The 27,462-nt window shown below is 42.5% G+C and overlaps 1 protein-coding gene across 1 annotated transcript; it reads left to right on the top strand.

The window, feature by feature from the left end:
* Positions 1-6,939: 6,939 nt before the first annotated feature.
* LOC148043568 (arylacetamide deacetylase-like) lies at positions 6,940-22,281 on the top strand. The gene is made up of 5 exons (XM_087725376.1): positions 6,940-7,123; positions 15,341-15,563; positions 16,610-16,679; positions 17,680-17,851; positions 21,673-22,281. The coding sequence occupies exons 1-5, from the start codon at positions 6,986-6,988 to the stop codon at positions 22,279-22,281; spliced, it is 1,212 nt and encodes a 403-aa protein (XP_087581502.1). The 5' UTR covers positions 6,940-6,985.
* Positions 22,282-27,462: the final 5,181 nt, after the last annotated feature.

The raw sequence follows: 27,462 nt of genomic DNA, 5'->3' as shown, positions 1-27,462 counted from the left end.
TAAATTTTTAGCAATAGCCAATTAGTAATTAAGAACAAATTAGTCAGAGAAATTCATCTATACGTCTAGTCCAATCCTGGCTGAGTCTAAAGCTGGAGACTGGTTCTCGACCTCTTTGCCACCAGACAGGTGCACTTAAGAGCACTTATAGACACTCTTACTGGACATATACATCATATCACAACCTTCCCCGGATGATGGTGTTTTTTAGAGAGACTATGCTGTACCTTACAGCTTCCAGAAGTAAATCCTCTGAACTTGAGGTGGTTTGTACTGTCCTAGACATGAAAGGGAATGGAATATCGTAGGCTTTTCTGGACATTTAATGTAGTGGTTAAGATGTTGGTCTAGAAACCAAGAGACTGTTAGTTCTAATCCCACTTTAGGCATGAAAGATGGAAAGTTGAAATTACTTATAAAATATTAAAGGTGAGATAAAAATCCATTGAACATTCCACTCCTGAATCAGTGAGCTTGCATATTCTTAGGAGCAAGATTAAAAAAAAGTGAGAAACATGGCAATGTCTACTAGTCAGTCTAGAGATCTAGGCATTCTGATTGTAAAGGTTGTAAATGACAATTGTCACCATGGGAGTACCACTCATTCAGCACTGCTGTAATTTCAAACTGTAGCTAAAGAAGTGGTCATTAAATGAGGATATTCTATAATTGTAAAATTCATTAAGAACTAACATATGACAGCATAGAATAAAACTGACAGATGCAAGACTAAAAACAAAAGGAGTGTAGTAAATTTGCCATCTAAAATGAAGACTGAGTAAAATTGAGATCACGTTTTAATAAAATTGATATTTTATTGGCCAGTTTTTTTCCAAAGCAAGATTTTCCTTGTGTCCAAAGTTTCTTCCAATATATAAATAACAAGAAAAAGAAATCAAGGAAACAGTTGCTCAAGTAAAGTGAGAAGATGGCCAGGAAGTAACAGGCAAACCGAGAGAAAGCAGAACTGCTTAACTCATTATTTCCATCAGTCTTCACACAAAAAGAAACTGTGGCCCAACCTACCAGAAACATAACTGTAAAAAAACCAGACTGGAAATAAAAGTTAATATAAGCAACAACAACAACAAAAACAGTAAGAGAACACCTGTCTGATCTTGATGAGTATAAATCACCAGGATCCGAAAGTTCTAAAGGAGCTGGCAGATGTTGTCTCAGAACCACTGCACCACATCTTTTAAAAATCCTGGAACACCAGGGATCTACCAGAGGACTGGAAAAGAACTGATGTGAGTCCCATCTTAAAACAACAACAACCCAGATCCAGGAAATTACAGACCAATCAGCCTAAGATCAATATACTGGAAAAGATAATAAAAAAAACTTATTTGCCAACACCTAGAAACAAGTAAAGTAATAACTAGCAGCCAGCATGGGTTTGTTAAAAACAGATCATGCTGAATCAATCTTATTTCATTCTTCAACATAGTGACTAAATTAGTAGACCATTAAAATACTGTGGACATAATATTCATAGACTTCAGCAAGGCATTGGACAAAGTAGACCACAATCTACTGCGTCGTAAGCTAGAAAAAAGTGGGATAGATAGATTCACTACCAGATGAATTTGCAACTGGCTGACAAACTATACTCAACCTGTAGTTCTTAATGGGTCTATGTCTACATGGAGAGAAATAAGAAGAAGGGTACCACAAGGTTCCATCTTAGGCCGAGTGCTCTTCAATATCTTCATAAACAACTTAGATGAGGGTTATGGTTAGGGTTAGGGTTAAGGTTAGGGTTAGGGTTTGCAGATGATACTAAGCTGACAGGAATCGCTAACACCCTAGAACTGTGATGGTGAACCTACGGTATGCGGAGCCATATTTGCCACTATGGCAGCCCTCGGCAGCCCTCGGCCACCCTCAGCTCCTCAGTTGATTTTCAGCCTTCTGCAGGGCAGGGGGAGGCCATTTTCACCCTCCCCAGGCTTCAGGAAAGCCCCTGGAAGCTAGAGAGGTTGAAAAATGGTTCAAAGGGCAAACTGGAATTTTGTTTTAAAACTTCTGGTTGGCCCATTGACCCTGTTTTTCACTCTCACCTGGCTCCGGAGGCTTTCCTGAAGCCTAGGGAAAATGAAAATTCCCCCATGCAGAAGTTGCACGCACATGTGTGTGGGGTTAGTTTGCATACGCACAGGATGGTCTGTTGCGGATGCACAGGTGGGTGGGATCTTGACAGACTTGAACATTGGGACCTATCTAACAAAATGAAATTCAATATAGCAATAGCAATAGCAGTAGACTTATATACCGCTTCATAGGCCTTTCAGGCCTCTCTAAGCGGTTTACAGAGAGTCAGCATATTGCCCCCAACAATCTGGGTCCTCATTTTACCCACCTCGGAAGGATGGAAGGCTGAGTCAACCCTGAGCCGGTGAGATTTGAACCGCTGACCTGCTGATCTAGCAGTAGCCTGCAGTGCTGCATTTAACCACTGCGCCACCTTGGCTCATAGAGAAAAGAGAAAAGTAAAGTCTTACACTTAGGTAAGAAAAATCAAAAGTACACATATAAACTGAGTGAAACCAGTCTTAATAGCAGTGATTGTGGGAGGGATCTTGGTGGACATCCAGTTAAATATAAGCTAGCAGTGTGCAGCAGCAGCCAAAAAACCCAATGCAATCCTAAGTTGCATTAACAGAGGGATACAATCAAGATCAAGTGAGGTATTAATACTACTCTATAAAACCCTAGTAAGACAACACCTAGAATAATGCATCCAGTTTTGGTCACCACACTAGAATAGAATAGAATTCTTTATTGGCCAAGTGTGATTGGACACACAAGGAATTTGTCTTTGGTGCATATACTCTCAGTGTAAATAAAGAGACACATATATTTGTCAAGAATCATAAGGTAAAGCACTTAATAATAGCCAAATACGTAATCAGGAAATAATCAATATAAATTGTAAGAATACAAGCAACAAACTTACAGTCCTGCAGTCATAAGTGGGAGGAGATGGTTGATAGGAATGATGAAAAGACTAATAGTAATAGTAATGCAGCCTTAGTGAATTGCTTGACAGTGGTAAGGGAATTATTTGTTTAGCATAGTGATGGCATTGGGGAAAAAACCTTCTTGTGTCTAGTTGTCTTGGTGTGCAATGCTGTATAGCATCGTTTTGAGGGTAGGAGTTGAAACAGTTTATGTCTAGAATGCTAGGGGTCTGGAAATATTTTCTGCCCCTCTTTTTGACTCATACAGTGTACGGGTCCTCAATGGCAGGTTGGCAATAATTGTTTCTTCTGCAGTTCTGGTTATCCTCTGAAGTCTATGTCTGTCTTGTTGGTTTGAAGAACCAAACCAGACAGTTATAGAGGTGCAGATGACAGACTCAATAATTCCTCGGTAGAACTGTATCAGCAGCTCCTTGGCAGTTTGAGTTCCTGAGTTGGCTCAGAAAGAACATTCTTTGATGTGCTTTTTTGATGACATTTTCAATGTTGGGTGTCTATTTTAGGTCTTGAAATATGATAGCACCTAGAAATTTGAAGGCATCTACTGTTGATACTGTCTAGTATTGTAAGAGAAGGTAGTATGGTAGAGTTTCTCCTAAAGTCTACTACCATTTCTACGGTTTTGATTGTGTTCAGTTCCAGATTGTTCCTGTCACACCAGGAACAATCTCCTGTCTCATTGTTGTCTTGAATAAGACCAATCACTATTGTATCATCTGCAAACTTCAGTAGTTTAACAGATGGATTGTTTGAGATGCCGTCATTGGTGTATAGAGAGAAGAGAAGTGGAGAGAGCACGCAGCCCTGGGGGCCACTGTGCTAATTGTACAGATATCTGATGTGATTTTGCATAGCTTCATCTGCTACTTCCTGTCTTTTAGGATGCTTGTGATCCACTTACAAGTGTTTTCAGGTACCACTAGCTGATTTAGTTTAGTTAGAAAAATGTCCAGTATGATGGTGTTGAATGCTGAACTAAAGTCTACAAAGAGGACCCCTGCATAGGTCTTTGGAGATTCAAGATGTTGTAGGGTGTCGTGCAGAACCATCTGTTGATCTATTTGCTCGATATGCAAATTGCAGGAAGTCTAACAGTGGATCTGTGACGTCTTTCAAGTGGGACATCACTAGCCTTTCAAAGGTTTTCATAGCTACAAATGTTACAGTAACTAGTCTGTAGTCATTCAGTTCCTTAATGGAGGGCTTCTTTGGCACTGGGATGATAGTGGAGCATTTGAAGCAAAAAGGAACATGACACATCTCTAGTGATTTGTTGAAGATTTGGGTGAAAATGGGGGCCAATTGATCAGTGCAGACTTTTAAGCAAGGAGTTATCTTATCTGGGCCTGGTGCTTTTCCTGGCTTCTGTCTGTGAAATAGATCTTGGACTTCCTGTTCTGTGATCACCAGGGGTTGTGAAGCCAATGGGATGAGGTTAGTTGTAGGAGTTGTAGAAGGTTTGGGTGTTGTTGGTGTGTATGGGATGGGGATTGTGGCGATAGGTAGCTGTAGTTTCCTTTCAAACCTGCAGTAAAACACGTTTAGGACATCTGCCAGTTGTTGATTTCCTTCAGCCTGGGAAGGAGGTTTGCTATAACCGGTGATATTTTTAATAGTTTTCCACATGTTCGCTGGTTCATTTGTTGAGAACTGATTCCTTAGCTTTTCAGAGTAGATTCTTTTTGCTGCTCTGATCTTCCTTGTTAATACATTTCTGGCCTGATTGTACAGTATTCTACAGCCTTTTCTGTAGGCTTCCTCTTTGGAATGACGCAGCTGCTTAAGTTTAGCTGTGAACCAAGATTTATTGTTACTGTATGTTCAAAAGTTCCTGTTCGGTACACATAGGTCTTCACAAAGCTGACATATGATATTATTAAGTCTTTGTCTGTAGGTAGGTACAAGATCAATCATGCAATGATCATAATGTCCCACAGCTTTTAGTGTTGTGTAGCAATGGTTTAAAGTATCTTTGGCAAGCATTGACATGATGAAAATATTTTGAAAGCTCTTTCCTTATGTTACCTTTGTTGAAATCACCTAGATTAATGGCCAGTGAATATTGGTATTTGGTTTCAGCCTCTATAATCTGATCATCTAGTTCATAATGCCTCTTTACACAAGCTTGTGGAGGCACAAACACGGCAATTAGGATAAATGAGAAAAACTCCCAAGGAGAATAAAAAGGTTTGCAGTTGATGAGTAAAACTCTTAAGTTTTTATCATATAATTTATGTAAAAAAGATGTTGAGACTCTAGAAAAAGTGCAAAAGAGAACAACCAAGATGGCAAGGGGACTGGAGACTAAAACATATGAAGAACTGTTACAGGAATTGGGCATGGCTAGTGTAGTAAAGAGAAGACCAGGGGAGATATAATAACAGTGTTCCAATATTTGAGGGACTGCCAAGCTGAAGGCCAGACAAGGAATAATGGATGGAAACTGACCAATGAGAGATTCAACCTAGAAAAAAGGAGGAATTTTTTGACAGGGAGAACAATCAACTAATGGAAGAGCTTGCCTTCTGAAGTTGTGGGGGCTTCATCACTTGAGACTTTCAAGAAGAGATTGGACTGCCATTTGTCAGAAATGGTGTAGGATTCAGTTGGATTTGGTTGGTGATTGTTTTTCTTTGGAATCCGTTGGAGATTAATACGTTTGTATATGTATGCATGTATGTGTATACATACATATGTATAGGTATACATATGTTTATGTATACGTGTAATACAGCCCAGGCTCAATTCCTAGTAAGGGTATGGCTACCTGATGAGATCTAAATAGCTTGAAATAGATCTATACTAGTCTCCTTTTATTTATTTATCAGCACAAATACAACACAAATGTAATAAAGGCAACATTTGCCTGGATGGCTCCTAAGGTAAGCTGAAAGACAGAAAAAGGGAAGCAGTATGCTTCTTCCCACATTTGGGCATATCAGGGGTGTGACACAATACATACCTATTTCCCTGGCTTAGCTGATAAAGGAGGAGAGCCTGTGACTTAGTGGCTTATACAACTGCCTGATATGTAATACAGCCTAGGTTCGATTCCCAGTAAGGGTATGGCTAGCTGATGAGAGCTAAATAGCTTGAAATAATCTACACTAGTCTCCATTTATTTATTTATCAGCACAAATGCAACACAAACAGAAACACACACACACACACACACACACACACACACACACACACTGTATATAATTACCTCCCAAAGACCAATTAGATTGCACAGACTAGGCTTTCTCCGGATTCCATCTGCCAGCCAATGTTGGCTGGCGACTCCCCCTGGGGGAGGGCCTTCTCTGTTGCAGCTCCGGCCCTCTGGAACGATCTCCCTGTTGAGATCCGGACCCTTACTACCCTTCTGACCTTCCGTAAAGCAGAACCACTAAGACCTGGCTGTTCCGGCAGGCCTGGGGCTGTTGAAGTATCCAGCCCCACTTCAAGTATGAATGTTGCTGTAATTTTAAATTGTTGTATTGTCTTATATATTCCCCCTCCCTTTTTTATTGTAAGCCGCCCGGAGTCTTCCCAAAGTGGGTGGCATACAAAACTAATAAATACAAATAAATACAAATTAAAGGCAAGAGAAGTGTAATGGCATTTTTATTTTATTAATCTGAATAATATGATTTTTCTATTGTTTTATCTTCTGTAAATCCAGCAATTCTACTTTCTCTCCAGCAATTATGCCACTTATAATTTCAGTTCTGCAATTCGAAGGTAATTTCCAAGGCAAAGCGCAGAAAGTGTGTTGCAATCCTTAAAGATTTGAATATAGAAAAAGATTACCTGTGAGGAACTGCCTGACCCTGTAATTAACAAAGCAAAATAGGTTCTATCAACTGGAAATTTGTGAATATTTAACAAAATGCCTCTGGCACTAATTTTACTATTGAGATCAAGTGAAATGCTTGATCAGCTGACTTGTCAGTATTTCAATCCTCTTGAGGTTAGTCAGTAAAAGCTAGAGTTGAATAAAGCAGACAAAGTAAAAGATGGGAAGAAAATTCTTCTGCCTTCTGGTAGCTTCAACTTTGATAGCCTACTACATCTACCAGCCTTTACCAGAGAATGTGGAGGAGCCCTGGAAGCTGACCCTTTTAGAAGCTAGCATTAGAAGCCTAAACCATGCAGTAAGTTGAGACATTTATTTCCCGTGCTTATGCCTGAGAATGCTTGAAGGTGAAAGTTGTGCTTTTAGGGAAACAAGATAATGCCATGGAAAACAACAACCAAGAAATAAGAACACTAACAATCTGTAAAGTGAAGACTCCTCATACTAAAAGCAAATACTGAATATTATTGGGGGGTGGGGGGAATGGGATAAGTGTAATTTATGTATTTTTGTACACCTTTTCTGGATATAAACTCATATATTAAAAGTATAATAAAATCAGGAGCAACCTCCTTTCTATAGAAACCGGGAGAGTGAATTCTAGACCAGCCTTAGGCATGAAAGCCAGTTGTGCGATCAATTCCTGCTGTAACTAAATGGATCAATTCTTGGTTGATCCAAAAAAAAAAGAACAGACACTGCACCTGAGAGAAAATGCTAGGGGAAAAAAGATAGAAAGAAAGAAAGAAGGAAGGAAAGATACTTCTTACTGTCTGTATCTGTCTGCTGAACTGAGTAAATTCTTGCACTTTTTTTTTCTCACTGTCTCATTTTTTCCAGATTGCAATGCTTAACTAGTAATGCAGGTAATGTATTTTGTTTGTGCATTTTATTTTGTGCCTGCATGCAGAAAGGAAAACCCTTATTTGCATTTTATTGGCTTCCACAAGCCCTCCCAAATAGGCAAATCTTGGAGTAAATACTCATTGTTTAATACACATTGTTTCTGCATTTTAGCTGTTCACGTCCACCCAATGCCCTGAAACGGATTAGTCTTTTTGAATGCTGCTGCATGAGCAGCCTTCTGTGTTTGTGTTCAGGTGTGCAAACATCTTTGCTGGAACTGAATCTGGGGCATATCAGTTTTCATCTGCCTGTGGGTGCTTGCAAAGGGAAATAAAACAAGTACCTTGCTCTTTTCAGTGAGTGATTTGATTTGAGCCAAGTTTATTCTACCTTTTTGGTAAGTGCAATTTATAGAGTAATGTTACAAGGGTAGTCTAATAACAATGTCCCACAGCAATAATACCCTCCCCTTGGTCCTACCCAGAGTACTATTTGCCTTATCTATTAGTAGAAGATATAGTATTAGTAAATAGCAATAGCAGTAGACTTATATACCGCTTCATAGGCCTTTCAGGCCTCTCTAAGCAGTTTACAGAGAGTCAGCATATTGCCCCCAACAATCTGGGTCCCCATTTTACCCACCTCGGAAGGATGGAAGGCTGAGTCAACCCTGAGCCGGTGAGATTTGAACCGCTGAACTGCTGATCTAGCAGTAGCCTGCAGTGCTGCATTTAACCACTGCGCCACCTTGGCTCTTGACAAATCATTAGTTCTGCAGGGCTTCTTCCATCTTTTCATAATCTTTCTTGAGAGTTCACTTCTGCTTTATCCAACTACAAAACCTTTTTCTACATTTGTGCTTTTTTTCTGACTAGGTCAGTGCTTTTTAAGTACAAGTTGAAGTAATTTTACTAGGCCAGGGATCTGCAAACTTAAAAACTCCAAGAGCAATTTGGACACATTTCCCACAGAAAACACCGACATCACTCACCCTCATCGAGTCACATGACTCCCTAGCCATGCCTACCCAACAGGTTATTATGGCAGAAAACTGGTTGTTAAAAAACACTGGGAACCGCAAAACCTTTTTGACATCTCTCTCTCTCTCCTTCCCTCTCCCTCTCTCCCTCACCCCTCTCTATGTCTCTCTCTTTCTCCCATCTCTCTCTCGCTTTACAATAAAATTGCTCTTCACATGCGCAGAAGCAAAAAATAATATGGCACTGTCGTAGGCACTGCTGGGAGAACCAGTTTGGGGGGAATGGAAGGCCAGGGTCACTGCCGGTTCCGGAGACCCAGGCTGCCAAATTACTACTGGTTCAATCAAACTGGTCCAAACTGGTAGGAACCCACCACTGTCTCTTTCTCTCAGTCTCTTTGTCCCCCTCTCTCTGTGCCTCTCTGTTTCACTGTCTCTCTCCCTCCACCCTCTCCCTCTCTATCTACCCTACTCTGCTTCTGTCTCTCTCTCTCTTCACTCTCTGTGTCTCTCTCTATGTCTCTCTCTCCCCCTCCCTATCTCTCCCCACTACCCTTCCCTCTCTCTGTTTGTCTGTATCTCTGTCTCCCTCTCTTCTGTCTGTATCTTTTTCTGTATCTCTCTGACTCTCCCCCTTCTGTTTCTCTATGTCTCTCTCTCCCTCTCTCTGACCCTCTCTCTGTATCTTTCTATATCTCTGTCCCTCTCTCTCCCCTTCTCTCTCTCCCCTCTCTTCCCCTCTGAATCTCTCTCTGTGTCTCTCTATGTCTCTCTTTCCCTATCTCCCCTCTTTCCCTCTCTATCTCCCCCTCTTTCTATGTCTCTCTATGTCTCTCTTTCCCCCTCTCCCTCTCTATCCTGCCTCTCCCCCTCTTTCTGTATCTCTCTCCCTCTCTGTGTGTGTGTTCTCTCACTTTCTCTCCCTCTCCCCCCCTCTCTCTCAGAAAGCCAAGATAGGGCCAACCCCAGCTGTCCTTGGGGCTCTTTGCTGCTCCTTTTCTTTCTTCTTGGCAACTTTTGGAAATCTGGGCTGGCTGAGGAATAAGGAATGAGCGCAAGCTCTGGCAGAGGCTTCCCCAAAGATGGTCCTTCTTCACTCTCATGGCTGGCTATGGTGGGCCAGAAGATTGAGCATGAGTGGGAAGACCCTCCTTAAGTGGGGGCTGGGCTCAGCCAATGTGCAGCAAAGGTGCATGGGGCACATGGGTTGACCAGCTGATGGGTGAGCGTCTTTGAAAACTGGTTGTTAAAAAACAAGGAAGATATATTGCAATAGATCTGGTATTAGAAGGGAAAAGGATACTGCTATTGGGAATATATGCTCCCACTCAACAACAAGACAAATTTTATAAAATGCTTCATGCTAAGTAAGTACCTTGGGACTATAGATACTGCATATTACTGGGTGATTGCAATGGCGTTATGGATACCAAGAAAGATAAGAAGGCTTTTCGGCAAAATATTCAAATTTGATTTGATTTGATTTTGATTTTAAGTTTATTTATAGGCCGCCCTTTTCCCTGAGGGGACTCAGGGCGGCTTACAACTTATATAGGAAGGGGAAACATACAATGACATATAGGACAATACATAATTAAAAGAGTAAAGCAACATTCATTCAACATTTGGGCGGGGATGGATTATAATCTTTAACCCCAGGCCTGACGGGATAGCCAGGTCTTGAGGGCTGTGCGGAAGGTCTGGAGGGTGGTGAGGGTACGAATCTCCACGGGGATATCGTTCCAAAGGGTTGGAGCTGCTACTGAAAAGGCTCTCCTCCGCGTAGTTGCCAGTCGACACTGACTGGCAGATGGAACTCGGAGGAGGCCCAATCTATGCGATCTAATGGGTCGTGAGGAGGTAATTGGCAGGAGGCGGTCTCTCAAGTACCTAGATCCACTACCATGAAGGGCTTTGTAGGTGGTAAGTAGCACCTTGAAGCGCACCCAGAGATCAACAGGTAGCCAGCGCAGCTCACGGAGGATAGGTGTTATGTGGGCGAACCGAGGTGCACCCACAATCACTCGCGCGGCCGCATTCTGGACTAGCTGAAGTCGCCGGATGCTCTTCAAGGGCAGCCCCATGTAGAGCACATTGCAGTATTCCAGCCTAGAGGTCACAAGGGCCAGAGTGACTGTTGTGAGAGCCTCCCAGTTCAGGTAGGGTCGCAACTGGCGCACCAGGCGAACCTGGGCAAATGCCCCCCTGGTCACAGCCGACAGGTGGTAATCAAAAGTCAGCTGTGGATCCAGAAGGACTCCCAAGTTGCGAACCCTGTCTGAGGGGTGTAATATTTGACCCCCCAGCCTGAGTGATGGAACACTGGCCAAATTATTGGGAGGAAAACACAACAGCCACTCGGTCTTTTCCGGGTTGAGTACAAGCTTGTTAGCCCTCATCCAGTCCCTAACGGCTTCCAGACCCCGGTTCATCACGTCCACCACTTCATTGAGTTGGCATGGGGCAGACAGATACAACTGCGTATCGTCCGCGTATTGGTGATATCTTATCCCATGCCTCCGAATGATCTCGCCCAGCGGTTTCATGTAGATGTTAAATAGTAGGGGGGACAGGACCGACCCCTGCAGCACCCCATATGTTAGGGGCCTAGGGGTCGATCTCTGCCCCCCGACCAACACCGACTGCGACCTGTCCGAGAGGTAGGAGGAGAACCACTGCAAAACAGTGCCTCCCACTCCCACCTCTGCAGTCGTCGCAGAAAGATACCATGGTCGATGGTATCGAAAGCCGCCGAGAGGTCAAGGAGAACTAAGATGGAGGCGTGGCCTCCATCCCTGGCTCTCCAGAGATCATTGGTCAATGTGACCAAAGCGGTTTCTGTGCTGTAACCAGGTCTGAAGCCGGACTGGAATGGGTCTAGGTAACAGTCACTCGAGCCCTTGTGATCTCTAGGCTGGAATACTGCAATGTGCTCTACATGGGGCTGCCCTTGAAGAGCATCCGGCAACTTCAGCTAGTCCAGAATGCAGCCGCGCGAGTGATTGTGGGCGCACCGCGGTTCGTCCACATAACACTGATCCTCCGTGAGCTGCGCTGGCTACCTGTTGATCTCCGGGTGCGCTTCAAGGTGCTACTCACCATTCATAAAGCCCTTCATGGTAGTGGATCTGACTATTTGAGAGACCGCCTTCTGCCAATTACCTCCCTTCGTCCCATCAGATCGCATAGAGTAGGCCTCCTCCGAATTCCATCCGCCAGTCAGTGCCGACTGGCGACTATGCGGAGGAGAGCCTTCTCAGTTGCAGCTCCGACTCTTTGGAACGATCTCCCCGTGAAGATTCGCACCCTCACCACCGTCCAGACCTTCCGCACAGCCCTCAAGATCTGGCTATCCCGTCAGGCCTGGGGATAAGATCCTAATCTCGCCCCACCCGAATGCCGAATGAATGTTGTGTTTTATTGGTTATTTTCCTTTATTCACATTTCTTTTGTGTCCTGTCTTACACTTCCCTCCTATGAAATGTAAGCCGCCCTGAGTCCCCTTAGGGAAAAGGGCGGCCTATAAATGTCAATAAAATGAAATGAAATGAAATGAGCTAAAGTTCAATTGAAAGATGTTATCAACTATCTTTTTTTCTTTTTAAGTGTATTTTAGATTTTTGTCAAGATCTATACCCTGTATTGGTTCTGGGAAGTCGGGTGGGGGGGGAGGTTGGGCGGGGGAGGGAAGTAAATATTTGTAAAAGTTTTTTAAAATTCTCATTAAAAAAAACTCTGGGAACCACAAAACCTTTTTGACATCTCTCTCTCTCCCCCCCTCCCCCTCTCTCCCCATCTCTGTGAATATCTCTCTCTGTATGTCTATGAATTTCTCTCTCTTCCCTCTCTCTCCCCCTCTCTCTGTATATATCTCTCCTTCCCTCCCTCTCCCTCTGTCCCTCCCTCTCCCCTCTCTCTGTATATATGTCTCTGTATCTCTATGTCTTTCTCTTGTCCCCCTCTCTCTACTCTGTCTGTACCTTCTCTCTATTTCTCTATGTGTTTTTCCAGGGGTGGGTTAGGGCAGCCACTACTGTTTGTTTGCTCATGGCCATGAGATGCATGATTGATGTGCGCTTGATGCACACTTGTTGCGTGCTGTACAATAAAAATTGCTCTGCACATGTGCAGAAGCAAAAAACAAGATTGCAGTGCCATAGGCACTGCTGGGAGAACCAGTTTGGGGAATGGCAGGCCTGGGTCACTGCAGGTTCCAGCGGCCCAGGATGCCAAACTACTACTGGTTCAGCCAAACTCGTCCAAACTGGTGGGAACCCACCACTGTCTCTTTCTCTCTGTCTCTTTCTCCTCCTCTTTCTATGTCTCTCTATGTCTCTCTTTCCCCCTTTCCCTCTCTATCTCTCTTCTCCCCCTTTTTTCTTTATCTCTCTTCCTCTCTTTCTCTCTCTCTCTCTCTCTGTTATTTTTCTCTCTCTCTCTGTTCTCTCTCTCTCAGAAAGCCGAGACTGGGCGAACTGATCAAGCTGTCCTTGGGGTTCTTCGCTGCTCCTTTTCTTCCTTCTTGGCAACTTTTGGAAATCCTGGCTGGCTGAGGACTAAGGAATGAGTGCAAGCTCCGGCAGAGGCTTCCCCAAAGATGGCCCTTCTTCTCCTCTCATAATCCCCTGGCTGGCTGGCTCTGGTGGGCCAGAAGGGGAAGCATGAGTGGGAAGACCCTCCTTAAGTGGGGGCTGGGCTCAGCCAATGTGCAGCAAAGGTGCATGGGGCACATAGGTTGACCACCTGATGGGCGAGCATCTTTGACAAGGTTTCTCCAGCTCTCCCAGCCAGGCCCCCAGAGTGGGTATGTAAGGTTTGATGGGGCCAGCCCCCTATTCCAACTGCCCTGAGCATCTTTACTTATTCAGCAGATAGGTGCCCCAGTGGCTTTGATTGAAAAGTGTCCTCTGGGTGGTGAAAGTCCCATGTAAGGTTTAAAGCTGAAGCCCTTTTCTGTCATCCCCTCCTGGATCCTATTCCAATTCCACCAGCTGTCATATTAGTGAGGCCAGCATTGGTCACAGTTGGGTGGGCCAACTGTGTCTCAGGGTGGCATCTCCCCAAGTGACTGAGACAATTTGGCCATGTTAAGAGACACTACTTTATATTGACAACCGTAGTTGCACTTGAAAAAGATCAGTATTTCCCAGATACTTTATTAGCTAAGGTGTTATAAATTGAGTCCTTGTAGAATATGCCATATAGTAGACTTGAACTACAGTTTCAATGGCCCCTTGTCCATAGAGCAGTCCCAACTCAAATCATTTTCAGCCAGAATTCCTAAGTGTGGAAACCTGACCTAAGCCAGGATTAGATAGATTTAGACAATATTCAAAATCCCACTTGTCCATGGAGGTCACGTCATAACCAATCACTCCCCCTTAATTCAGAGTGTTGTTGTGAGGATAACATAAGTAGGGACAAGAGGGAAACACCCCTAAGCCAGGATTAGTAAAACAGGTTTTACTATTATAATATTTTATTAGGAAAGGCAAACGGTAGCACCTAGTTAAAAATATTCTATATGCTTGGGGCAGCTGTGCTATTGGTGATTATCCCAGTGCTTAGTACTATAGTGTATACCTACCTTCTAAGGTCCAAAAGTCAGCTAAAGTTAAGGTGATAGATTTAGATAATATTCAAAATTCCACTTGTCTATGGAGGTCACATCATAACCAATCACTCACTCTTGAAACACCCCTGAATTAAAAATGTAATAACTCTTGGAGGTCCAAAGGTTTTGAGTGTGCTTGTCAGCATTCCAAAGTATTAAATCAATTTTTACTATGGTCACAGATGAGCATTAAAAACAACAACAATAATAGTAAAAAATAAAAATATAGGCAGACAGAATAATATATTAGATTGGTGCTGGATTAACAGTGAACAATTTGCCTAATTTTACATACAGGATAGTAGAATTTGGCCACATTCAGAGAAGCTACTTCATATTGATCTGATAACAGTAGTTGCAGATATTTTATTCAGTAAGGTGTTATAATTTGATTACATGTAGAAGATGCTGTATAGCAGGATTTCAGCTATAGTTTCAATAGCCCCTTTTCCACAGGGGCAATCTCAGTTTAAATAGTATTCAGAATTCCTGTGTGGAAACCTCACCTAAGCCAGGATTAGTAAAACAAGTTTTACTATTATAATATTTTATTAGGAAAGGCAAATGGTAGCACTTGGTTAACAATATCCTATCATAGGAATACTCAAAAATGTTAGCAATTTCTTTGACAAAGAATAGGGAAAGTGATGGCAAATCAGTATAATAGAGTAAATTATTAATCTTCTATTGACCCCCTGTGGTCATTAGACCATGAATCACTGAACAGTTATATTTTTAATTCCTTCTCTATCCTATTAAATTTTGATATAATTACAATTTGTATCGTTAGCTTTTAACTTTTAACTTTGAATCCTTCTCTGTCTAAGGTCTTCCTTTTATATTTCATATTATTTACGTCTTTATTACTTTATTACCTCCCTGTTTTCTCTCCCTTTACAGAGTCTCTTGCTTGCTATTTCTAATATCTGCAGGTACCTGAAATGATGGGCTCTGTAACCATGAATTTCTTTCAGAATGTCCTTGGAATATCTCATGGAGTATCTCCAAGGCAACAGATGCTGATATTTCTTTGAAGCAAAAAAAAAAAAAAAAGGATGTTAACATTTGTTTTGCAGGCCACAATTGTGGAGAAGTTGGGTCTTGGACGCTATATAGATGTTATAAATCTGTACATGATGACTGGATATACAGCACCTACATCTGACGAAAAAGTTATTGTAGCAGACACAGAATTTAGCCATGTTCCAGTACGTCTTTACATTCCTACAAAGCAGTCAGATGTCTTGAAAAGAGCAGTGATTTTCATCCATGGAGGTGGATGGTGTTCAGCATCAGCAAGTAAGCATAAGTATTTTATTCCACTACTGTGGGTCTCAAATATATAAATGTGGCTATTTATTCTGATGTCCCAGGGCTTTCATTGAGTTAAAACAGTGATAGCCAATGTTCTTGAGTTGGTGGTTAATTAATTAATTTTTTAAAACCATCCTGATGATTCTCACAAAATGAATCACATAGAAGGTACAAGATACACAATTGTCAAAAGGCAAATTGATGAGGTTGTGCCTCCTAACCTCTCCAGCTCTTGCCAGTTTATCTGCTTGCCAATTTTAATTTACAATGTAATCTGAGCAGTAGGGGAAAATGAAGTACTAACTTGCCGCCATCCCATTAGCTTTTTGTAGCATGTTAGTTTCCCATTAGAAAAAACAAAAAATCCTACTTCTTTCAAATCAGATAGATCATTGAACTTCACAAAGATGAAGGAAGACATACCCAGGCACACTAAAACTGTACTTAATCAATAAAAAAGTATTCCTACTCCAATTTAAAGATGGGAATGTTCAAAACCCATTTTAAAAGATCTTCACATCCTGTTGACTACTTGCTTTTCTTCTTTGGTAGTCTTTCTTGGCAGCCTCATCAGGAGCCGTATCATTCCAAGGAATCCCTGAATGGTAGAGATTAGAGCTGTTTATCCCTTCCTCAATAATGTTATGATGCTCCCAACATTAATATCCACTCCCAGAAATCCTCAGCCAGTAGAATTTTGGGAACTGGCATCTACAAATCTTGAAGTTGCCAAGATTGGGAAACGTTGGATTAGCGATTCATGGAAAGTTTCCAGAAAGTCCCTCCCAAAAGAAACTGTAAACAGCTCATTAGAATTTGTAGGCTTAGGACTTCAAACTTCACATGAACACAAGGCAGGAAGATTTCTGCTATTAATAAAATGAGCTTGATGTTTCTTAGCTTTCTATGGTAACATGCTAGTCTCACTCTTGTGGTAGTCTAAAGACTTGTCCCATATTGTTTTTAACGCATGTACTGTGTATTGGTATTGCAAGAGTAATAAAACATGTTTTGCCACTTATTTTTCACAGGCATGAAAGCCTATGACCTCTTATCAAGATGGACATCAGAAAGACTAAATGCTGTTGTGGTGTCAGTCGAGTAAGAATGGGGTTTGAAGGAGACATTTTCATTCATTAATCTTTTCCTAATCTTTTTCCGTAAATGAAAAATTAATTAATGATTATTAATAGCACATGCTGGCACATTGAAGCCATATATATTGTTATTGGTTGCTAAATTATACTTCCTTGCAGATACTGTGCTATAAGTATTATTTCGTATTTATAATGGATAGCTAATGTAGTTTTATATTTACTGTCTTTTATACTTTTTGCAAATTGTAAACAAATAGAATATGATTGGAAGATGATGTAATAATATTTAAATAAATAAACTGAAATGCACAAATTATTTCAAAAGACTAAAAACTTCATTTCAAAATATAAAAATGTAAAGATTGTCAGCGATTTGTGGTAATCCAGACAAACTATTGTTTCTTATATGGAAACTACCCAACACTATTGGTAGTAACGCTACCTTTATTGCAAAGTTATAATAAAATTTTTTTTCTTTTTTCGCCCCGTTTCCTTTACTTTCTAAGGAACCAGCATGGTCCCTTCTGAGATGCTTTCCACACCCCAATTCCTTTTGTGACTGAGATGTCTCCTATCTCTTATCTGTGGTCTGTGGTTCTTCCTTCTCTTCCTTAAGGATATTTCCACATATTATTACATCAGTCTTGCTTACCTGTTGCTTTAAAAAAAGCTAATGGTATTTTTCAAAGTAAAAGATTATTCTGTCTCAGTTTATTCCATATAATTCATAGCTTCCATAAAGCATATCTTCCTATGAAGCTTAATTATTATATTGACAAAACAGACCATATTAGAATTAGTTGGTAAAATGGAAAAAAAATTATTGATCATTTAGCACACAAGTAAGTCAGGAATTAAAAAAAATTAAGCAAATTCTATATAGAAGAAAATCATCTTTTAAAATCTAGTACCAATAGTGTAAATCGAGTGATAAATTAATTTTGTTTTACCAACCAAAGTAATTTATATATTTCTTTCATTGTGTTTTTAATTAATTCCAAAAGTTACAGACTAGCTCCAAAATATCGGTTCCCAGTTGCATTTGAAGATGTGTACTCAGTATCAAAATACTTTCTACAAAGCAGCATTCTGGAGAAATATAATGTAGACCCAAGCCGCATCGCCATTGCAGGAGACAGCGCAGGAGGTAACTTAGCTGCAGCTGTAACCCAGCAGGTAAGAATTACCCATTTGAGAGTAATACATCCAAAATGGATTTATACATGTTACTGATCTCTGTTATCTGAAGCTCTCCTGATACTAGTTTAGTTACCTTGGGACTTTTCACAATGGATACCTAAGAATAGGAAGTCATAATTTTTAATTACCCTGAAAGACAGGGGTGGGCTTCAAAAATTGTTCGAACCTAGTCTGTGGGCGTGGCCTCCTTTGTGGGAGTGGCTTGCTGCCCATGTGACTGGATGGGAGTGGCCTGCCACCCATGTGACCTGGTGGGAGTGGCCAAGATGATGTTATTACTAGATATTACTAATTACTAGATATTATTAATATTACTAGATCATTATTAATGCATAGATAACTGTGGGACATTACACACCCACCCACACCCACAAACTATGACAGTGCTAGGAAAACACCAAAAAAATAAAATCCCCCCCCCCCAAAAAAAAAAGACTGCCAATGAAACCAGTTTTTTTTTCCTAAGCCTAAGAACAGGAAAGACAAAGTCACTGGAATAAAAACCATCAAGGCAATGTGGAAAATTATAAAGGACAGGCACTCACAGAACCATCAACCACCTCAGAATTACCTAAACAAGTAAGGTGACCAGATTTTCAGATTGGTAAAGAGGGACACCATTGACCTAGGGTGGGGAGCTAGGCCGCGGCAGTTACTGCCAGCCCGCGACCTCGCTAGGGACGTCTGGTCACCTTAATTATATACATCCTCTCTCTCTCTATCCATCCATCTGTCTGTCTATCTGCCTGCCTATCTAGTTATGGTATCCCTCTCCCTCTTTCCCCCTCTCTTTCTCCATCCATCTATCTGCTTGCCTACCTATCTCTCTCTCTTTCTCTCTATCCATCCATCTATCTGCCTGCCTATCTGTCTATCTAGTTATGGTCTCTCCCTCTCTCTCCCTCTCCCTCCCTCATCTCATTATCATCTATCTCAGTGTTTCTCCACCTTTTTATAAAAATAATTTTTTTAATTTATTTTTTGTTACATAGACGACACATACCCACAACAATAAAAACAAAACAAAACAAAAAGAAAAAAACCCATCATCACATATAGCATGTCGTTTGGTTACAAGTGTTTTAACATTTATCATTCTTATACATTTATTATTTCATTTAATAGGTTATAATATACAGTTTGGGTTGCTTTGTTTACCATCCCTTTCTCCTGTTATAACACCACCTTATTTTCCCTTTCTTTTCTCCCTTCCTCCCTTCTCTACTTTCTTCCTTCCTGCTCTCCTTCCCCTTCCTTCTTCCCTTACCTTTCTCCTACTCCTGCTCTTCCTCTTCCCCTTTCTACCCTCTCTCCCCCTCTTTCTCTCATTTCCATCCTCCTCTCCTTACCTCTTTCTTCTTTCCCCATCTTCCTTTCATTCTCTCCTCCTTTCTCCCTTTCTCCCAACTCCCTTTCAGGGAGTTGAAGTCCACACATTTTCAAGTCTCCAAGGTGGAGAAAGACTGATCTATCTAATTAATATAATTATTTCTCCCTCTCTTTTTCACTCTCTTTCCAGCACACACACGCAAATGCATAGGGCAGCCCACCTCACACACAGGTAACTCCGGGCGGCTTATGGGAAGAGGACAGCCGACCACTCACCCACACGGGGGGGGGGGGCAGGATTTCGCCAAGAAAAGTTAACTTTCCTGCGAAAGGGGCCGGCAGCCTCTCAGCTCTTCCCGGCCAGGGAGACCTCCCACCACTTCCACTCCTGCGACCCTCCTCCCGCCTCCTCGGAGCTTCAAGCAAGCTAACTGGGAAGGCCGGGGAAGAAGAAGAAGTGGCGGCGTGAGGTCAGCGGTCCTTGGGGGCACAACGGAAGCCCTGCCAAAGCTCCCCTTTCCCGGCTCTGCTGAGGGCGGAAGGGGAGGAGGAGGTTCCTGCAGCCGCCAAGGCGGGAAAGGTGCGCTTTGACAGAGCTTCCACAGCCCTGCCAAAGCGCCCCTTTCCCGGCTCAGCTGCCATTGCTGCTACTCAGGGCAGAAGGGGAGGAGGAGGAGAAGGAAGATAAAGCGGGGGGGGGGGTCCCTGCAGCCGCCAAGGCGGGAAAGGTGCACTTTGACAGAGCTTCCACAGCCCTGCCAAAGCGTCCCTTTCCCGGCTTGGCTGCCGTTGCTGCTGCTCAGGGCAGAAGGGGAGGAGGAGGAGGAGGAAGATAAAGCGGTGGGGTGGTCCCTGCAGCCGCCAAGGCGGGAAAGGTGCGCTTTGACAGAGCTTCCACAGCCCTGCCAAAGCGCCCCTTTCCCGGCTCAGCTGCCATTGCTGCTACTCAGGGCAGAAGGGGAGGAGGAGGAGAAGGAAGATAAAGCGGCAGGGTGGTTCCTGCAGCCGCCAAGGCGGGAAAGGTGCGCTTTGAAAGAGCTTCCACAGCCCTGCCAAAGCTCCCCTTTCCCGGCTCTGCTGAGGGCGGAAGGGGAGGAGGAGGTTCCTGCAGCCGCCAAGGCGGGAAAGGTGCGCTTTGACAGAGCTTCCACAGCCCTGCCAAAGCGCCCCTTTCCCGGCTCAGCTGCCATTGCTGCTACTCAGGGCAGAAGGGGAGGAGGAGGAGAAGGAAGATAAAGCGGGGGGGGTGGTCCCTGCAGCCGCCGAGGTGGGAAAGGTGCGCTTTGACAGGGCTTCCACAGCCCTGCCAAAGCGCCCCTTTCCCGGCTCAGCTGCCATTGCTGCTACTCAGGGCAGAAGGGGAGGAGGAGGAGAAGGAAGATAAAGCGGGGGGGTGGTCCCTGCAGCCGCCGAGGTGGGAAAGGTGCGCTTTGACAAGGCTTCCTCTCCGGAGAGGCATTTTTTAAAAAGAAAAACCCTGCAGGCACCCAGCGACAGGGGCTAGGAGCTAGGAACCCGGAAGTTAATTACTTCCGGGTTCACTGATGAACCGTATCGCAAGAACCGGTGCGAACCGGGAGGAACCCACCCCTGCTGAAAGATGCAGGATCTTCTAAGGAGTCCAAAATGGAGAATCATAGAATTATGCATGCTAATTGAACCTAGACGCCCTAGATTTTTAGTTTGCTGATTAGTCCAGAGCAAGAAGTGGCATGCAGGCCATCTACCATGTTTGCAATGAAGCCCAAGACGACAATTGATTCAGGAGGAAATTCACTAGATAGCTACTTGTCGATGATTATTTCATTGTGAAAAATGTAACTTCAGCCCCATTTCAAGAATAAAGCAAGCTTAATAACACTATCAAAGTAAATTTAACACCTACATGTCAGCTGTGCATGACAGAAGACAAAAACCCAAAAATTTATCAAGAGGAAATAATTTTCGGGGAATAAAAGGTCACTTTTTGGGACAATGTTAGTATACCGAGTCGGACATGACCTGTACTTTACACGGAGAAGAATTTTAAATCTTCCCTCACTCTGCTCTTTTTCTCTATCCAGCCTATTTTGACTATAAAAATGAATTGGAAAAAAATCAAATAATTCCTAAAGCATTTAAACTATACAGAGTAATAATAAAGAATAGTTAAATTATAGCCATTGATGAATAAGGTTGGAACATACTGAAGTTTTCAAGATATCTTTTGGTAGCAAGTGTAATGAGATATCTTTCAGTATTTTATTTGCAATTTTCTTCAAAACTCATTAGTGCAGAAAATTGCCAGATAACAAATACTGTGAAAAACGTTTCAGTTAAGGTTCTTCCCTTACAATTTTGAATAAAAGAGATATAAAATGTATAAGCTTTGAAATTTTAATGGCTTACATTAAAAAATATGAAACATATTAAATAGTCCATCTTTCATAGGAAAAAAAATATTTCTAATAAATACTTTTCTTTTCTAGATTCTAGATGACCGCGACCTCAAAGCTAAATTCAAGATTCAAGCTTTATTGTACCCTGGTCTTCAGACTATTGATGCCGAATTGCCATCCTATCAGGATAATAAAAACATGCCATTTCTGTCTAAAGCAATACTAATCAGATTCCTCAGTGAATATTTTCCATCAGATGACTTTTTTTCCGAAGCTTTAGAGACTAACCAACATGTTCCTACAGAGCTCAACCATTTGTTTAAATTTGTAAACTGGAGTAAGTGGCTACCTGAAAGATTTAAAAAAGGTCACGTTTATACTGACCCATCACATAGAAATTCCAAAACTGGGCACAAATATCCAGGTGTACTGGATCCAAAGCTGGCACCACTTTTAGTTGAGGACATTAAGCTTCGGGGCTTACCACTTACATATGTCCTCACTTGTCAATATGATGTCTTGAGGGATGATGGAATCATTTATGTTTCCCGTCTTAGGGAAGCAGGAGTTGAGGTAACACATGAACATGTTGACAATTTTTTTCATGGTGTTGTATCATTTATTACAGGCCCCTTTGCCTTAAATATAGCACAAAGAATGGCTAACAACTACATTGAGTGGCTAAATAAGAACCTGTGAAAACACACCTATACCACCTGAAGATGGTTGCTTTGGATTCATTCGGTTTTATTCAATTTATATTATTTGTTTCAGGGACATTATCCTTTTGGTGAATAAAGTTGAGACTCCAAGTCTGCAGTTATTATACTTGATATAGAATCTCTTGTTTCCTGCTGTTTGAATAAGTATGAGAAGCTTGGTAGAATATTTGGGGAGTTGTATAGCCATTAAATGATTAATAATTTAAAATGAAAAATAAAGCTTCTTTTGACTATTTCATGTGAATTTATAGACTTGAATCTTGATTTTATTTAGGATTGCTTTAAAAGTCATGATTCATTTCCATACACTTTTGGTACCAGTGAAATGTGTTCCAGTGGGATTTTTAAGGTAACTTGTTCCTTTTGGGAAGCAGCCAGTATGAATATCCGGCTACAGATTATTGTAAGTTTTGATTAGGATTTCATGAATAAAACCTCTTGGTTTCTCTTGATTGGATTTTGCATGGATTGTGTCAAAGGAAATGGGTATAATAGTGCCTATAAATTCATCTTTGATTCAGGTTGACTTGTTGATTCAGAAAAATAAATAAATAAAATGTTCTATGAGATATATTATGCCACAAATGTATATATCCAAACTACTTCCTATAGTGAGCTTCTGAATTAGTTAGGTATATATGCTCCTGAGGAGGATTCCTTTGATTCAACTTATTTAATAAATCTCCAATTTTCCCTTTTTAGGAGAGACAATCCAAAAATGGTGTGACTGCATCTAGAGCACTATAGGGAAATTAGATTATCTAGATCCATTTCAGACAGGTTTCTGACTTGGATATGTGTTAAAGATTCCTTTTTAAACCATATTCAATTAGATTGACCCAAACTGAAGAATGATAAATAGAAGTGCTGGACTTTGGATGTGTAAGACAAATATGTGTGCTTCCTATTCTTCATGGTATCGATGTGAGAGTCCAAGATGGGGTTATTCTAGCCTGCTAGCTCATTAACTGAATTGAAAGTCTGAAGACACGCCTCCTTGGTAACGGTTCTCAGTCTTTCAATTCAGTCTCAGCTCACAAGACTGGTTTCTCTTGAGCTCCCAGCTCAGAGTTTGAAAGATTTGTTGTAATATTATCAGGATTGTGGGTTTTTTTTTGGCTTTGGTAAGGAAGACAGTATAAGGTACCTTATACTGCACTGTGAGTTTAGCACTGCGGGAGCTTCTGTGGGGCTCCATTAGCCCAGTTTCTAGCACTCCAAGGCTTCGCTCTGTTTGAGCTCCAGACTTTCCCTCCTTAGTTATTACCAGAGGTAGCAGCTGAATATAGTTGTGGCAGATAAATCATTGCAGTTTCAATTTCAACCGTAGGTCTATTGGGCTCTGGAGACAATGTGCACCACTTTTTTAGGAATGTGGCAATGAAGCAGTCATTAAAGCAAACTTTCTCTTTTGACAGCTCTACTCGCTTTTCAAATTAGCAGTTTCGGCATTTTTTTTTTAACATAGGTGGCAGCGAGGCTTAGGAGTCCAGTGATAAATTTGACCATTTGCAGGCTCACCACTCCTGTAAAGTGTGACTCTAAGGGTTCCATTGACTTCCATTGTCCCAAAGGTTTCTCCCACCACTTCATTTTGGGATGCAGACTGTTGCCTCAGAATCCTGACAACAGCGGTGGCCATTTTGTTCACGTCGGCTAGACAGAACCATTTAAAATTGTATCAGCACTGTTTCTACTTTCCACAGGATTTATTCGAGTCTGAATAAACATGGGGAAAGGGTCATCTGGGCCAGCCCTGTGTTTTGTAATCACCGCTGGCTTACAGTCTTTCAGGTCATCTGGGCCTAACCTGTATTGTGAATTGCCTCAGGAGCATTGCAGTGACAAAAACTGCCTCATTTTTGCTGAATTGCTGTCTGCCATCAGCATCATAACTTTGCCTGATTGCTGTTGACAGCTACACTTACCTTTATCTGGCTGACTGATTGGTAATGATCTGGCGGAGAACAGTACTGTTTCAGGCCCAGCCCAGACTGAGTCACCACCTCTGGGGTCTGAATATAATATCAGGGGGCTTAGTAATGCTAGATCAACTAGCCTAGCAGTGACAGCGAAAATTAAGGCCAAGACTAGGGCTCAGAAGAAGGCTTCTCGAGCCGAGGAAAAAGTGGCCAAACAGAGACAGAAAACATTAGATCAGGAAATTACTCGGGCCAGCAAACAATTTGGTAGTCATAAGTGATCTAAACCTAAGATATCAGATGAATCTCTGTTAAGTGTAGTAACTGACAATGCTGGTCCTTCAAGATCTTTAGGATCCTGTTCTGAACCTAGAGCTTCATCACCTGAGACTCTTAGTGAGCAGGGAGAGAACATAGTGATGATTAGACTGGTTATCTCATCTACTTCACAAGATTCTGTTAGACCACAGGAGACAATATTTATTCCCACTGAGGCAGGGACCCCTCCAGTGGACCTAGCAGAGCAGGAGATGCCTGTCTGTTTCAGGAGATAGATTTCTCAGGCGATTAGGCAAGAGATGGCTGAATTCCATCAAACTCAGGAGTCTGGGCCTCAGACTAGTCAAGATCTGCAGCAGGATAGCATGCACCATGTTGGGGGGGGGGCATCCCACAGGTTACCAGAGACCATGGCTTGAACCATCTTCTCCTGGGCCTTCGGCTCAGAGTCAATCTCCTTTATCTGAAGAGAAAATTCTGGGGGAGGTGAGTTTTCTGAAGAAGAACAGCCAGCCTTGCCAGTCTTTAAGGGTCTGTTTAATCCTTCTCTCTTTAAATTCCTGCTGTCAAAGGTGAAGACAACTGCCTGCCTATGGAAGGACTCAGCTGTTCCAGATTTTACCCAAGGTTTGTTGGTAGAAGACGACTTTCTTTTCATGGAAAAGATGGCCTCAGCTGATAATATTTCCATACCAGGAATGTTCCTGGATGTGATTAAGAGACAGTGGATTGCTCTGGCTACCCTTTCTAGGCCCAGTACTTTTGAAAACTCTCTCTCTTCAATTGAATCTGACCTTTTGACTCTAGCGCAGGTACCTAAGTTGGATGCCCCAGTGGCTGCTTTGACTTTATCTTCTGTGCTGCCCCCACCCCACAAGGCATGCTGAGGATGCCTTGAAGGCTGAAAGGGGAACAGAGGAAATTGCTTTGCACAGACCCATCAGACTGATTGCTGGGCCATTCGGACCACTACTGCTGCTTCTTTTTTTTACCAGGGTATCTTTGCATTGGCACCAGCAGCTTCAAGGCAGGATTCTAGTAGACAACATTGATGCACACCAGGACATTTCTAAAATAATGGCTGCTGCAGAGTTCACTGCAGATGCATCGCTGAATACAGCTAAGTTTGCAGCTAGAGCCATGGTTTCAAACGTTACGACCCATTGCATTCTCTGGCTGTATCATTGGTGTACGGATGCTATGCATAAGTGGAAGCTGGCATCTTCTCCTTTTGTGGGAGGACAACTTTTTGGTGATTATTTTGCACCCTTCCTGATTGAGACCAAGGATAAGATAAAGATGTTTCCTTCTCAGGGCAGGAGGGCAGATTTTCATCCCTCAATGTACTTTAGGCAGTCTTCCTTTCGACAGAGTGGGATCTAATTTTACCTGCCAGCGACCATTTCTTGGACACTCTAATTACCAGTCTGATAGATATGGATTTGGGAATGGGGCCAGAGGTAGACAGTAGTCACAGGGCAAGTGGCCCTTTCGTGGCGGGAGCAATTAGCCCTACAGAAGTCAGAAATGACTTGGAAGGTTCCCGTCCTATAGGGGGTCAGCTGGGATTCTCTTACAGAGGAGGGTAGATCACAACCAACACCTGGATTCTGGAGATTGTAAGATCAGGTCTCTCCCTGGAATTTCGGTCCCCTCCTCCGAGGTTCTTCCTCCACTGTATCTGGGGACCCAGAAAGAAGAGGACTCATGGAATCGGCAATCCAACATTTGTTGGATATTTGGGCCATTCAACTGGTTCTGCTAGAACAGTGGGGACAGGGATTCTATTCAATCCTCTTCCTAATACTGAAGGCCTCAGGAGGGTAGAGGGCAATTCTCAATCTTTTTTTAAAATAATTGTTATTTGTTTTTGAACAAACAAACATAAAAATAAAAGTTAGAAAAAAAACATCTTCCATTACAAATTGTAGAAATGTGTGTCAGTTGGTTACAGTATTTCCATGCATCTCTTCCATAATCATCACCTGCTTTTCAGGGCTAGCCATCAGGGCTTTCCACCAGCAGATGTCTGAGCACCGTGTCCTCCTCCTAACAGACAATGTAGCAATGAAGGCTCACATCAATCACCAGGGAGGGACTTGATCGAAGTCCCTCATGACAGAATCCGAAACATTGTGCTGGTGGATGGAGACTCACCTGCTTTCGATCAGGGCAGAATACATTGTGGGGGTATGCAACATGCAGGTAGACTGGTTGAGCAGGGCCACAGTAGACAAGGCAGAGTGGCATCTGCATCACAATCTTTTTGTGGAACTGTCAGAACAATTTGGCAATCCCATCCTGGATCTCTTCACCTCTCCAATGAATTCTCACCTTTCCAGGTTCTTCTCGAGGTTTCCAGCTCTGAGACTGGTAGGAGTAGATGGTCTTTGATGTTCATGGCCCAGAGATCTATTTTATGCCTTTACCCCACTGCCTCTGATCCTGGCTGTAGTCAGGGAGGTATTGAGGGAGAGGGCAAAGGTTTTGTTGGTGACTCCCCATTAGCCCAGACGACCATGGCTTGCTGATTTGGTCAGACTGTCAGTGGCCAGACTGTGGACAATTCCCCCAGAGAGTCAGGGACCCATTGCCCATCCAGACCCCCAGTGGTTATGCTTGACCGTATCGCAGTTGAGTGGAAATTGCTGAAAACAGAAAGGTTTTCTAATAAGGTCATAAGGACCATTCAGGAAGCTTCTACCACCCACATTTACAATTGAACTTCGAAGGTATTTAGTACCTGGTGTCAGAAGGGGCAGGTAGATCCCACGTTGGCCTTGCGGGTAGATGTACTGGTCGTGGCCTTGGCCTCTCTTCTTAGTATAGGAGGTTTTAGTTCTCTAGCTCTCCATCCTATGGCTAGAGCTTTTTTCAGGGGCGCCTCTAACTTACACCCCCCTATGGTACACCACTATCCCACCTGGGATTTGCCTAAGGTGTTACAGGCCCTGACC

This window comes from Thamnophis sirtalis, unplaced genomic scaffold (assembly GCF_051295495.1).
Source record: "Thamnophis sirtalis isolate CommonGarterSnake01/CBP01778 unplaced genomic scaffold, rThaSir2_p1.2 scaffold_11, whole genome shotgun sequence".
Classification (NCBI taxonomy): domain Eukaryota; kingdom Metazoa; phylum Chordata; class Lepidosauria; order Squamata; family Natricidae; genus Thamnophis; species Thamnophis sirtalis.
This window is presented reverse-complemented; position numbering and strand designations above follow the sequence as displayed.

Bases quoted from the DNA above. Each gene is read 5' to 3' on its own strand.
- LOC148043568 (XM_087725376.1), top strand. From the start codon at position 6,986: ATGGGAAGAAAATTCTTCTGCCTTCTGGTAGCTTCAACTTTGATAGCC. The intron at 15,564-16,609 runs GTAAGCATAAGT...TATTTTTCACAG, and splicing joins ATGGTGTTCAGCATCAGCAA to GCATGAAAGCCTATGACCTC. The intron at 16,680-17,679 runs GTAAGAATGGGG...TAATTCCAAAAG, and splicing joins GCTGTTGTGGTGTCAGTCGA to TTACAGACTAGCTCCAAAAT.